Consider the following 15,290-nt stretch of genomic DNA (forward strand, 5'->3'; position numbering starts at 1 on the left):
TCAATGACGCTGCTGCCGCCCTCTGCCGCCTCTGAACCGCCCTCCACCACCTCTACCGCCACCTCTACTACCACCACCTCTACCGCCTCCTCTCCAACCACCATCACCACCACTGTTACCACCACCGCCACTACTGTTGTTACCACCACCACCACCCATGTTGAATCCTTGACAATTTCCATTGAACCCTTGAAAACCGACATTCATACTCGGCTGTCCCTGCCCATTCATCATCCCGAATCCCTGCCCCATCATGCCCGGTTGTTGGTTAACAGTAGGTGTCGGATTTTGATGCATACCCATCCCAAAAGGGAACGGCTGACCCATAACATTTTGACCCATGTTTGCAGGCCAACCCGATTGACCGCCGGGTACACCCTGCCCGAACTGCATTGGCATGCCCATCGGGAAAGGAGTGGGGGGATTAACAGAAGCTGGCCATGGCATTCCGTTCGAAGGAAACCCATTTGGATTACTCATCCCGGGATGAAATTGAGGTTGTTGGTTCCCAGGATGAAATTGAGGTTGTTGGTTCCCAGGATGAAATTGAGGTTGTTGGTTCCCGGAATGAAATTGAGGTTGTTGCTGTTGCTGTTGGTTAGGATTTCCATTCATCCAAACTCCATTTGAAGGTGGAACTACTTGTCCGGAGGGAGGTTGACCTAAATTAAACATCATAGGAGGATGACCCATGTTCTGATTCGAACCACCTCCTGTTGGAACACTTTGTTGGCTTTGCACATTTTGAACCTCTTTATTGTTGTTCTTCCATGTACTTGTTGTTGTTCCTCGGTTTTTGTTCCTTTTGTTGAATTTCGAATTTCCAAACGTATGAATATCGTTACTACTACTCTTATTCTTCCCTTTTAGCAATCTCTTGTGCTTAGATTCCTTCTCGTCGTCGGAAAACTCTGTCTCGTCGGTTTCTTCGTCGTTCAAACCGGAAGCGTCGTACCCTTTCTTGTGGACACTTGGGTCGTTTAGAACGTGACCGGCAAACTCGGAAACGAACGACACTGCTGTACCTTCTTTGATTCCTTTCGGAATTTCATTCTCTGAATTGAAACGGATTATGTAGAAAGGATTCTTGACAGGTCCAAAGATTTCGTCAACGAGTCCCAATGGGGATCTACTTTCAGTTAGCCACATGATAGAACCCTCGTTTAGAGGATTGTGTTTTTCAACTCCCTCCACAATTACTTGGTTCCCGATAATCTGTGTAAGCAACAGAAATTGAAACGTATATTTCTAAATGTGTAAAATTATCAGAAACTGTTCTATAATCAAGGGAACTTACAGATTGGATTTTTCCAACGGGCTCAGTTATGTGGTTTGATTCCAAACGTGCGGTTATTTCAGGAACATGAGGGAGAATCTGTGAAAATCGATTTCATTGCAGCTAATTCAAATGTATAAATAGGTTTTATGCATCATTGCAGCAATCAAACAGTTTAAAGACCTAGAAAAGAATCATTAAAATGGAAGGAGGATTACCACAAGCTCGTTGGCGGATCTAATAGGCTCTTTGGCGACAAAGCCATTTTCATCATCTTCATCGCTGCAAGCAATCATATTCTCAATATCTGAATCGCTTATCTCGCCTTCTTCCATGTTGGGATCTTTTACTCTCTTCTTCTCTACATCTTCATCTGTATCATCATCTTCTTCGCTACTGGAATCATCATCGTCATCTTCACTGCTTGAAGACGAGGAAGAAGAAGATGATGATGAATCAGAGCTCTCTGAATCCGAGCTACTCTCGCTAACTTCTTCCTTCTTATCTTCCTTCTTAGAAAGCGAAATTTCACCATTCTTGACTGCATCATCTCCGTTATGATTGTCAACAATCTGTTCATTAACATTAGCATTCTCAACATCCAGGTCAGTTGACACCACTTGCAGACTTATCTTCTCCATATCATCAACAATAGACGAACCTGAGCCTGAATTTCCCAATGCTACGAACCCATCTGCGTTTTGATTGTCAACAATCGGTTCACCCGGCTTACTAACGTTATCATTCTCAACAATCAAGTCAGTTGACGCCACTTGCAGACTTACCATCTCAATATCATCCACAATAGACGAACCTGAGCCTGAGCCTGAGCCTGAATTTCCCAATGCTACGAATCCATCTTCGGCTTTCGTTTCTTGTACAGCATCCGCGTTAATATCAGACGTTACTGAAATCGGAATCCCTTCGATCAAATTATCCATAGTCTCAAAGTCAAAAAATGAATCAACAAAAGATACAGTTAATTCGTCAAGTTCTTCAGAAAAAAAGAGGTCGAGGGGAAGAGGATGGCTATCGATGTTGTCTGATTCTGGAGAGTGATTCAGCAGGTCATCATCTTCATCGGTGAGATTGTTGGAAAAATCCACCATTTCCGAGCTGCAAAATCAAGATTTCTGAACAAGAACCCATAAATTTGAAAATAAGGAGGCGCGACTAAGCTTATTAAAAGAAAATCAGATTAGGGTTTTGTCTGAAGACGTAAGTTTCCTTAAACCCTACTTTCTCTCTCTATATATTTTCGGCAGATTTCTCAAACGGTAGATATTGACGGTTAAGAATTAGGGTTTTGGTCACCTTCTCTTGAAACAATTTCGAAATATAGATATGAACCCTTCAACTTTGTTTTAAGGAACATATAGATCCCTTTAACTTTAGTTTAAGGCACATAGATCCTTTAAACTTATAAAAAGTATCAATTTTAACCTAATATTTAAGATTTTTGACCCATCATTTTTTTTAATTGAAATTTAATTGTTAATCTATTTGAAATACATTCCTATTATCAAATTAAGTCCATCTTATAACACTTAACCAATAAGGTTGAATTTGAATGACAAATGTTATTAAATATATAAAAAATATTTATAATTGTCGGATTTCAGTAAATGGAGAGTTCAACGGTGTTTGGAATTTTTAAGACAAAAAAAACATCATTTTATATAACTTTAACGATAAGGAGTCCGAAATCATGAGATTTGGAAAAAAATGTTTGAAATCTCAATTTATCTTTAATAAGGAGCTTCAATTTAACAATTCGACTATTTTAAAACATTATCAAATTTATAAATATTTTTCAAACAAACTTAATTGGAGCATTTGATTTTTGATAATTATGAACCATTTGGGGTCAATTTGTACTAAATTATGATGGTGCCACAAATTTGCTAGGTACCAAATACATTTGAGAATGAATGGTAATGGATAGATTGGGCAATAGAATAATCTTATGATTCCTATTTAATTAAATGTATGACTACCACTTTCAAGTTGGTTATTTTTGCATTTATTGATACTTTATGAATTTGATTTGATTAGCATACTCATTGTGGTTGCTCTTATAGATAGTTAGTTAGTCAAGTAACAAAAAAAATTATATTTTGTTGGGTTGTGAGACACATTAAATATTAATTATTATCCTTCATGTCCTAATTTTAATGTATAAAATATAAATATACATATCAATGACATTGATAATTTATAAATACAAATGATCATATTTGTATTCTTGTATGTTCTGGTGGATACATGACTGAGAATATAAATTTCATTATATTACTCATTCAGTAAACATAAAGAATTGCCTTGTTCAATTTGATTTTCATGGGCACGAATTGAAGTTGTAATTTATATCTCTTATATCATTTGTTTTGATTTTTTAAATTAGGACAATTTATGTCCTAATATGTCTTCTACCTAGTCCTTTCAAAAAATAAGTATATGTATAGTAATTTCTTACACTTTAATTTATAAATTTTGTAAAAAAATTGAGTAAACAAATTGTTTTAAAAAAGTACTCCTATAAGAGCCTATTAATTGGACACCAAATTAATAACTTCATAATTTTAAATAAAATCTAAATAATTCAAAATAAATAAATAAAGGAACCTAGCAAATTAAAATTCTCATGTTAATTTCTTGCGTTTATTTTGTAGATGATTTGAGCTCAATAAAAATAAATTGATCTCGACAAAGTTCGTGAAGAAAATAGAAGACAAAAATAATTGAGAGTTTAATTGAAAGAAACAAAAAGACAAAGGATACACGAGTCTTTAGTAGAACACAATAACTCATGTCTTTAGGTTATCGTCGGCCTTATAAGTCTAGCAAGCCCACGGGATAAAGAAAATCACCAATAGTAGCCCATTTAATAATAAAAATGATATTTAGTTAAATTTACTAGTTTTTTTTAAGATAAAAATATTTAACTTAGTGATTTATGATGAAAATTTTGAATGTTTTATTTTGTCATGGGTACAAATCTCATCAAAAACTAATTTTTTAACTAGAATTTGGACCGATAATTTTTTTTCACATTTTTTTACTTGGGCAACCCAAAACTCAGATGGTGTCATGAATTTAAGTTTTCGGATCATTTACAAAAGTCCAATAGAAAGAAAAAAGAAAATTCTATGTTTGTTTTAAAATCGTTTTTGACGGGATTTTATCATAATTAAAATAAAGTTCAAGATTCTCCTAAATAGGAAAAAAGTGTGAATATTGTTGGAGCTTCAAGTTTGGGTTGATTAGTTTCAGGATTCTGGCTTTTAAGTTTGAATTGGCCATTGGGCAGAGTTGTTTGGTAGAGGTCTAGCCTACTAAGGTTAGTCCATATCATTTCAAATTTTCAATTTATAATGTAAACTTGAATTTCTTATAATAGAGCTGATGATTCATTGAATAGACATTGTAAATTTATTCTATATACTTCATTTGTTTATTCTTAAATCTTGATTGTTGACATAGATTGTAAAACTTAAAATAAAAAACCTCAAATTGAAAAATCTTTAAAATTGGATAAAATTGAATAATCTTGTTTGAGTTAAAATTGAAGTTATAATCTCATTTTAAATAATCATTATGTTATGAAATGATAATGGAATAGTTTGAAGTCATGTAACACCTTAATTCATTCTTCAAGATTATATAATTTTCTTATGATTCTTGATTTCAAACAAACCTTTCTTGATTATGATTTTTTTGCTTGGAATTGATTTTTTCATATGAGTTGATATTTGGGTTATTGCAGGTAAAACTATCTTGTCTAAAAAAAATCAATTTAATTTTTGTCTTTCAACTTGATGAATACAATGAAGAGATGATTTAGGATTTTCAAAAGTGAATCAAGGAAGAAGATGAGAGAAGAGATAAATACAAGAAGGAGATCAGAATAAAGTTATTGAGCTACTATTCTTCAATTCCAAATTCTTAAGTAAACAATTTAGAATATTCAGATTCTTTTATCGAAAAGGTCTGAATATTCGAACAAAATTCTATTAGAGAATAAGGTGATGACAAAGCCTAACAAATTGGCTGAAAAATATAACAAACATAAAGAACTTATTTAATATTTTGCACAACAACGATCATAATCTTAACAACACTTTAATTTCCAGGTGGCTTCTTCTCTTCCACGGGATCAGTCTTCAGATTTATCATTTTTGTTTGTATCAAGAGTCACTCCTCTAGAATTTTGACGACCTCGGCGAAATTGATCCGAGCGTCTTCTCTTCTGCCTCCAATTCGATCAGCATGTCGGGATATCGTAAACACAGAGCCTCTTCATCTTCCCAGGTATTCTCATCGTTACCTTGATTCGCCCATTTAACTAGTATCTGTTTAGTTAGGTTTTTTCCTGATCGAGTATTTCGTTCTTCCAAAATCGTTTCAGGAATCAGGTCACAAAATTTCACATTTGAAATTTCCTCAATTGAAGTAGGCGTACCCTATACTGCTTGAGTTGCAAAATATGGAAGACATTGTGGATTCGAGCATCAGATAATAACTCTAGACGATAAGCGACTTCCTCCATTTTTGTTAGTACTCGGTATGGCCCAAAGAACTTGGCTTGCAACTTGTGGTGATTTCCCTGAATTGATAACTGACGGTAAAGTTACAACTTTACTAAGACTCAATCCTCAATTTTAAATGAGCCTTCAGTTCGATATTTATCATGCTATTGTTTCATTCGATTTTGAGCTCCAAGAGAGTGAAATTTTAGCAACTATAGGGTTGCCTCCTGAGCTGAGAAAGTTTTATTAACTTCTTTCACTCTCGAATCCCTTACCAAATAAGGAGTGTGCACCGGAGGAGCATAACCATAAATCGCTTCAAATGGAGTGAGATGTGTAACAGAGTGATGGTTCATATTGTAGCACCATTATGCAAAAAAGACAACCAACGATGTCATTGATGAGGTTGTTGGCCAGTCATACATCTCAGATATGTACCAGTGCACTAATTTGCTACTTTAGTTTGACCATCGGTCGACTATCTGAGGGTGATAAGCTATGGAGAAAGCTTGGTTCACCCCTTGTAGTTTAAGAAACTTACGTCGAAAGGAACTTAAGAATATCTTATTCATGTCACTAATTATAGATAGTGGCATACCATTAAGTTTTAAAATATTATTGATGAAGACTTCAACTACTTTGTGTGATGTGAATGGGTGACTAAGGGAAATAAAATGCCTCATCTTGGATAATCTATCCACCACGATTAGTATCATCATTTTTTCACCCGAGACTGGTAGATATTCAATAAAATCCATAGAGATTGATTTCCAGAAATTATTCGGTATGAGTAGAGGTTGGAGAAGGCCTTTTGGCGCGAAGATCTCACATTTGTTCTTTTGACATATGTCGTAGGTTATGATGAATTTCCACACATCACGACTTAGCACAGGCTAAAAATATGCTAATTGTAATTTTTTTTGTAACTAGGGATCCCGAATGACCACCGAAAGGAGTAGAGTGCATTGATGTAATGAGGATCGATTGGAGTTCTAGATTAAACCCTACAACCAGCTCCCTACTTTCCTTAGACTGCCATTGATGAAGGTATACCCTAGATGTACATCCTCATTTTCTTTTAATTTATTTATAAGTTTTACCATATTGGGTCAGTGGCCCAAACATCATTAAAACGTTTCAGTATTGGTGAGTGATAGACTGAGAGACATGCACACTGCACTGTCGGTTCTCTCCGTGATAGGGCATTAACAACGACATTCTATTTTTCTTTCTTGTACTGAACTTTGAAGTCGTATCCCACTAATTTGTTAAGTCATTTTTTCTGGGTTGACGTTTGAACTCTCTTCTCCAAAAGGTGTTTTAAATATTCATGATATGTCTTAACTATAAATGGTGAATATGGCAGGTAAGGTCGCCACTTTTCCACCGCAAATGTTAATGCCAAGAGTTCTCGTAAGAGTTAAAAAAAATGAATTTTTGCGAAATCTGTTAATACAAATATTTTATTTTCTCTAACAATATTTTTCCAAAGTTTGTTAGAAAAAATACTTTATTTTCTCACTTCTCTCGTAAATTTGCAAACCCCTAAAAAAATAAATAAAAAAATATTGAGATGCATATTCATTTGAAAATTTACTTTGAGACTCAATCTCAAATACTTTTCAAGATTTGTTTCTGATATTCACTTTTATTCTTATGGTTACATTTTAGAAATAGATGGTGGTATAACTATACACATAATATGATTAGAATATATTTTCTTTAGATGTATCACAAGTCTTGAGATAATTTATAAAATAAAATATAAATATCATATTTTAAAAAATGATCAATAATTTAAAATAGAGATGGTTTTTTCAACGATCATGAGGGACATAACGTCAATACCCTTTTTTGAGTATAAACAAACACTAAACCTAATCAGAATCTCTTTATTTGCGTTTTTATGCTATTAGTATTCTTTCTAATTTTCTCATGAAAAACTTAATAACAACTCTTTAAATATTCAAAACTAGCCTAAGTTTTGAGTTTCATCTCACATCTCTTTTTCACTAAACAACCCTCAATGAGGCCGTTTCAAGAAGAACACGTTATAGTTGATACAATATTTGAACAAAATACAATACCTACCTAAAATATTGAACACTATCAAAAATATATTTAATTGAATAATTTTATGTCCATGTCACATTTAAACTATTGAACTAGTTTTAGTGTGGGTTTAATTAATATGGTATAAGGTTTGGAATCATGTTTTTTTATTTCTTTTAATAAACAATTATCATTTAAATACGCTAAGAAAATATTATAATAGAAGTATGGTATGTCCTGTCTCGGACGAAATTTAACGATAGTTGAAAAATATGATGAATATGAGAGAATATGACAAAATAGATAGTCGTTGGGAGATGAACGAGATACCCTATTTTGACACAAACTCACTCCATATGCCTCAAAATAGAGTTCCAAAACATAAGAATTAGAAAAGACGGTAAGCATTCACGCTTAAAAGATATCCATGATAGACACTGTCAAAAGTTTTACAAAGGGTCAGCCATTTATGTGCCTCATTCCAAAAATAAAAAACTTGTGGCCCACAAATTCATAATATATAAAAATAATATTAATATAGTTAAGAGAAAAAATATCAATTGATTTATAATATATATATATATATATATATTAATTAGATTATATTTTGAAAATTTTGTTAATTTTGGGACTCTTAAAAATTGGAGTCATAACAATTATATATGTTTCCTTACCTACTTGTCTTATCACTTATAGGACTTCTTAGCTTAAGAAGAAAATTGAAAATTTTAAGAGGTAGAAGTTATGCTCTGACAAAGCTTGTGGTGTACTCTAACGCACATTTTTTTCTATTAAACACAATGGTGTGTAGTCTCTTAAATTGCACCAAGATATTACTTTATCATTTGACTTCGGTATCATAATAGACTAATGCAAGACAAAATTAATAAATCCATGGCTATATGAGATGCACATTGTTTCATATGCACAATAGAGATGAGGAGGAAGCTCTTCACAACTCAACTATGAGTATGATTAACTTCATCTAAGAATGACATATGAGCCAAGAATGGATAACTAGAAAAACGAAAAATAACATATTTGTAGATAACACACTCATGAGTATGTTTAGAGCTATAGTATATCAAATCTAGTAAAAAATTATAAAAATCTTATCAAATAATTAGGAAACAAACAACAAATTTAGCTCGATATTTGAATCGATGTGCATGAAATCACTCGCATGTACATAAAAGTTTTAATGACCCAACATAATTAAGAAACATATCAAAATATTAGTATTAATTTAGTCGTAGTGACAAAAACCATACATTGTAACGCGAGGTAGTTAGATTCACTTTATGTGTTATTTTCAGTAGCGGCCTTAAGGATTGGGTGACATAAACGAAACAAATAAATTTATTTTTATTTTTTAATTCAGTAGTTATATTTTATGTTTTATTAAATAAATATAATAAGTTTGTATTTTTATAAACAAAAGTAGCTAGTTTAGTTGATTAAATGATTTGTTAACATATATAGTGCCTTATAGACCTAACATTGTTAATCTTATTAATTTTTATTTTTCTGATTTTGAGTGCAACGTGGGAGCTAGGAAAGGTGGTTTATTGACCGAAATGCACATCTAAACCGTTGACGTCGGTTTACTAAATAAGTTTGAACGGTTAGAAAACCGATTTGATCGGTTTGATCAATTGACAAATTTGTTAATATATATATATATATATATATACATATATCAATAACAACCAATATCTACTTTCATATATATGAACAAATATAAATATTGTAAATAAATTTCGATAACATAATTAATGAATTATTAGCATAATTTCCAAAACATAAATGCATTATACTATATGATTTTTTTACTAGAAATTGTTGGAAACGTTAGTGGACAATCAATGTATTCACTCACAAACTCAAGATAAGATTAAAAAGAAAGGGGAAGAAATTTTATTTCAATTCATATTATTTCTATAAATACAGCTACTCTTGTTTCTATTTATACTAGGACAAAAAAAACTCTTAAACGTTTATAATTAATGATAATTAAGACCCTATTAAACTAAAGATAATAACGTTCAATATTAACTAAACCTTTAATTCTAATTAAAACATATATTAAACAAAAGATAATAACGTATAATTTTCAATTAATTAATTTTATTTTCAACACTCCCCTATAAAATCAATTATTCTTCGTGATTCCAAGCATACTCTTCATTCTATTGAAAACTTTCACTCCAAAAGACTTCGTAAAAATATCTGCAATTTGATCAACATATTTCACATATTCAAGTCTGATCTCTTTTTTCGTAATACTCTCTCAGATGAAATGATATCGTGTATCGATGTGTTTACTTCGATCATGAAAAATAAGATTCCTTGCTAGACCTTGAGCAGACTTATTGTCGAAAAAAATTGTGGTCGCTTCATTCTCTAACAAACCTATCTTCTTCAACATTCTTCTTAGCTAGATTGCATGACAAGCGCATGTTGTTATCGCGACATATTCAGCTTCACAAGATGATAGTGAGACTATCGCTTGTTTCCTCGAACTCCATGAGATTGTATTAGACCCCATAAAAAACAAAAATCTAGTTGTGCTCTTTCGATCATCTATATCTCCGAAAAAATCACTATTGGAATATCCAACAAGTTGAAATTCCTTAGACGATGAATAAATCAGTCCAAAATCAATAGTACCTTTCGAATATATCAAAATCAACTTTGTCGCCTTCTCGTGCTCCGTCGTGGGCACATCCATGAATCGAGTACATGTCAAATACCTGTCGAGTACATGTCAAATACCTTAGACATCCAACGAGACTAAAAAGAATATCCGTCCGAGTACATGTCAAATATCTTAGACATTCAACGAGACTTTTGTAAAAGTGTTGGATCCACCTTTTCTCCATTTTTGTTTTTGCTCAATTTAGCTCCAACCTCCATAGGGGTAGCCACCAATTTTTTATTTGACATATTGAATCTATCCAGAACTTCCTTCACATATGTTTGTTGCCCAATTCTATCATCCGATTGATGCACTTCTAATCCGAGATAAAATAACATTAAGCCAATATATGTCATCTCAAATTCTCGGGCCATATTATTCTTGAAATCTTCAAAAAGACTCAGATTATTTCCTGTAAAAATAAGATCATCCACGTAGAGGCAAACAAACAAACAATCTCCCCATTTTTATATAAAGTGCATACTCATGTGGATATCTTTCAAATCTTTTCTAAAAAAAATAAGCATCAATCCGACTATACCATGCTCGAGGCGCTTGTTTGAGATCGTACAAAGCCCTCTTTAACTTTAATATTTTTTATTTCTTGTCCTTTCATCACAAAGCCTTCTGGTTGCTTCACAAAAACATCTTCCTCAAGGAAACCTCTAAGAAATGCTGACTTCACGTCCAATTGGAATATTTTCCAATTTCTTTGTGCTGCTAGTGAAACAAAAAATCTGATTGTTTCTAGATGAGCAATTGGAGCAAATACTTCATCATAGTCCACTTCGTGTCGTTGTGCGTACCCTTTGATGACTAATCTCACTTTATATTTTCCACAACACCTTTGGAATTCTTTTTCTCTTTGAATATCCATTTGATACCAATAGACTTCTGACTCGCTGGAAGTGAAATGAGTTCCCATGTATCATTTCTTTCAATGACTCGAATCTCCTCTTCCATGGCTTGTCTCCATTTCTTCTCTTTACTAGTCTCTTCAAAACTCAAAGGAGTTGTTTCGGCTAAAAGATAGAACATAGAAAATCATTCATTACCTCTATATTCTCGTATAGTTCTTGGATAGTTCTCATCTTTCATGATCCTTCATTAGGACTTCCACTTGATAAAAATGCACTAGAAGATGTGTTTGGTGTCGTCGTAAAAACCGCGGGCTTCCATGTTCTTCTCCTTGATTGTCCTCATCGAAGAATGAGAATAATTCGTTAATGGAATCTTCATTAACTTCCCAATTCCAAGAAATATTCATCGAACTTCACATCACGACTCACAGCCATCTTTTCGTTGACAGGATTATAGAGCTCGTACCCTTTTGATTTTGTCATATTCGATGAACACAAACTTCTCGTTTCTATCATGAAGTTTGGTTCTCTCTTACTCCGACACATGCTTATAGGCAATACTCCCAATTTTTTTTATGTGAGATACATATGGCTTCTTTCCGCTCCAAACTTCAATTGATGTTAGATCTTTCATGCTTTTGGTCGGACAAAGATTAAGAAGATACACTACACAAGCCACTGATTCTGCCTAAAATTCTTTTGGCATCTTCTTATATTTTATTATGCTCCGAGCCATATTGAGGATAAACCGGTTCTTCCTTTCAGCCACTCTATTTTGTTGTGGGGATCTTGAGTTGTGAGGAAACGCATAATACCATTTTATTCAATAGAACGGTTAAAGGCATCAGAAATAAGTTCTCCACCTCTATCGATTCTCAACGCCCGAATCATATTGTCAAACTCTTTCTCCACCAAAGTTTTGAAAATTTAAAAGTATCAAAACTCTTAGATTTTTCTTTCAAAAAATTAACCCAAGTTTTCTGACTAAAATCATCGATGAAAAGTAATAAATAATTACTTTTACCATAAGACAATAGTTTGATCGGTCCACACACATCAGTATGAATTAATTATCTCTAGCATGTTTGTCTAAAAAACACGCCTCACAAAGTTGATCTGGATGATTGAACAAAGGCATCCCCTTCACTATTTTATTTTCAAACATCAATTGTAAACCACCGAAATTTAGATTTCCCATCCTCATATGCCAACACCACACTGGATCCGTCACAAACACTTGCAAATAATTTGGCCCTTCGGTTTGAATAGGAAGCGAAAACATCATATTCTTCGATATTGTCACATTCAAAATTAGGTTAGCATTTCCGTCTCGTAGCCAAAGATTACGATCCTTCATTAAAATTTGGTAGCCTCTTTCCACGAGTTGTGCCAAACTCAAAATATTACTTTTTAATTTAAGGACATAATACTCATCGAAAATAAATTTATGTGTACATCCTTCAACTGAATCAAAATGATACATTTGCCTTCAATATGGATTTTCAAAGCATCTTTAAACGTGATATTTTTGATTGCCTTTTTCATAATCTGATCAAGGAATTTCGACTTTTCGCCACGCATGTGGTTACTCGGACCGTTGTCAAGATATCATTGACTTTCTCCTCTGACTTTCTCCTCCAAAAACTTTTTGATTTAGCGCCAACAACATTGTCGACTCCTCTATTTTTTTTCTTCCGTGATATTGACTTCTACTTTCGCATTCTCGGCATATCAGCAGATATCAGCAGTTACGAGCTTAATGACCCAATTTGTGACATTTTAACACTCAACACATGACTTTTTGTATCCCTTCTCGTATTCTTCACTTCATTGTCCTCGTCTATGTCCTCTTTCTATTACTTTACTTTTTAGATTTCTCAAGACTTTTCTTTATTTGCTCTCTCGATGTCTGGATTTCTGCCACGTCCTCGACCGCCACCACGAGAATAACATCGACTACGGCCTCAATGAACTACGCTCCTCTTTTCGTCAAACGAATGTTTGACTGGGAGGGATTTCTCTAAAGGCTCCCTCTTGTGTTTGTTCATTCGTTCCTCGTGTACCCGTAATGATCCATTTAATTCGTCAATTGAGAGTTTCTCCAAATCTCCGCTCTCTTCGACTGCAACCACTACATGGTCAAATAGTTGATGTAGAGAACGTAAAATTTTCTTAATTACTTGAACGTCTTCTATGCCTTCAACATTTTACTTCATCTGATTGATGATAGATAAGATCCGCGTGAAATAGTCTAAAATAGACTTCGATGCTTCCTAATGAAGAGCTTCAAACTCTCCACGTAAAATCTGAAGTCGCACCATCCTTACTTTAACAACTCCTTTGTGGGAATTTTTTAGAATTTCACATGCCTCCTTCGACGTTGAGGCATTTGCTACTTTCTCAAAAGCAGCATCATCCAAACACTGATGGATGATGGAAAGGGCATGTTGATCCTTCTTTTTATTCTTCTCGAACACTTGAATAATGGTCAACGTCGCATCCTTGTTAAGTTCGACAATCTCACCAATTACGATTTCCCATGCACCTTGGGAGCCGAGTAACGTCTTTACTCGGATAGACCAACTATCATAGTTATCCTTTGTAAGAGAAGATATTGGAACATTAAAGACATTCTTGCTCTGATACCACTTTATTGGAAACTTTAGTAGGCAATCAACGTATTCACTCACAAACTCAAGATAAGATTAAAAAGAAAGGGAAAAAAGTTTTATTTCACTTTATCTTATTTCTGCAAATACAACTACTCTATTTATACTAGGACCTAAAAAAACTTAAACATTTAGAATTAATGCTAATTAAGACACATATTAAACAAAAGATAATAACGTTCAATATTAACTAGACCTTTAATTCTAATTAAGACACCTATTAAACAAAAGATAATAACGCCTCATTTTTAATTAATTTATTTTATTTTCAACAACACTAAAAATGAGTAACAATTATGAAATTATTTTTTCTACTACTAATAATAGTTTATTTTTTTGATAATATACTACTAAATAGAAACATATCTATGTAGGGGCTCGGGTGGACTGAAGCCCACCTCGAAGTGAAAATATGTTATAATTTCTTAAAATTTTCAATTTAATTCATTATTTATTTATCTAATTATTATAAAATGACAAAACTTACCTTTTTCTACTCGTTTTATCCAAAATTTCTTGTTATTTATTAAGTCCACCCCAATTTTTTTTCAAGCCTAATTCAACTAAAATTCCTAAATCCATTTACAATACCGAGTTTCCAAGCACATCGTACTATAACTCGGGTCGAGGTTACCACTCGTCCCTAAGTCAGATCGACGCGCTTGACTAACGAATAAAAACCTTTGTTTTCTTTCATTGGTCTAGTCAGGTCATTTTTTATCTTTTTATTCTGTATCATTGCAAACAAGTTTTTAAGTTAATGAAATTATCTAATTATTACTAGTTTGGATGAGTGTTATGATCTAATAGTTATAAAATATTACTCATTATTGTCCGTTTAAAGTTTAATTTTGTTTCAGTCTTATTTAAATAATACTTTTAAAACATTTGGTCGGTTTGAACGATTTCAATAACGTTGAACCAACAAACTGAATTGTTGGGATCAGTTTTGTAAAAGAGAAACCGTAATGAATTTGGTTTCATATTTAGTTTGGTTTGAACGATTTGGTAGGCTTACTTACACTCTTAGCCTTAACAAAGGTCCACCTGATTATTCTTAATATTCGAATAAAATGTTTGTTGTTGCCCATGAAAACATTATGTTATCTCTATTTCTAGACTTTTAAAGAAAAAATTATAAGTTATTTATTAAAAGATAAAAATAAAATAATAAACAATAAACCGAGCAAATAAGAAAGTAAAAAT

General features: G+C 33.0%; 1 protein-coding gene across 1 annotated transcript; it reads right to left on the bottom strand.

The window, feature by feature from the left end:
* On the bottom strand, window positions 1–11,898 carry LOC124917510. Its single transcript, XM_047457920.1, has 7 exons — window positions 11,799–11,898; window positions 11,401–11,577; window positions 10,729–10,967; window positions 10,528–10,610; window positions 1,495–2,392; window positions 1,274–1,375; window positions 1–1,215 (listed from the first exon to the last, which is right to left on the bottom strand). The coding sequence occupies exons 1-7, from the start codon at window positions 11,896–11,898 to the stop codon at window positions 1–3; spliced, it is 2,814 nt and encodes a 937-aa protein (XP_047313876.1).
* Window positions 11,899–15,290: the final 3,392 nt, after the last annotated feature.

Source organism: Impatiens glandulifera, unplaced genomic scaffold (genome assembly GCF_907164915.1).
Source record: "Impatiens glandulifera unplaced genomic scaffold, dImpGla2.1, whole genome shotgun sequence".
Classification (NCBI taxonomy): domain Eukaryota; kingdom Viridiplantae; phylum Streptophyta; class Magnoliopsida; order Ericales; family Balsaminaceae; genus Impatiens; species Impatiens glandulifera.

Excerpts from the sequence above, each read along its gene's own strand:
- LOC124917510 (XM_047457920.1), bottom strand. The coding sequence starts at position 11,898 with ATGACAAAATCAAAAGGGTACGAGCTCTATAATCCTGTCAACGAAAAG. Across the intron at positions 10,611-10,728 it reads AAAACAAAAATGGAGAAAAG|GTATTTGACATGTACTCGAT; the intron begins GTGGATCCAACA and ends TGTACTCGACAG. Across the intron at positions 2,393-10,527 it reads GATTTTGATATATTCGAAAG|CTCGGAAATGGTGGATTTTT; the intron begins GTACTATTGATT and ends TTGATTTTGCAG.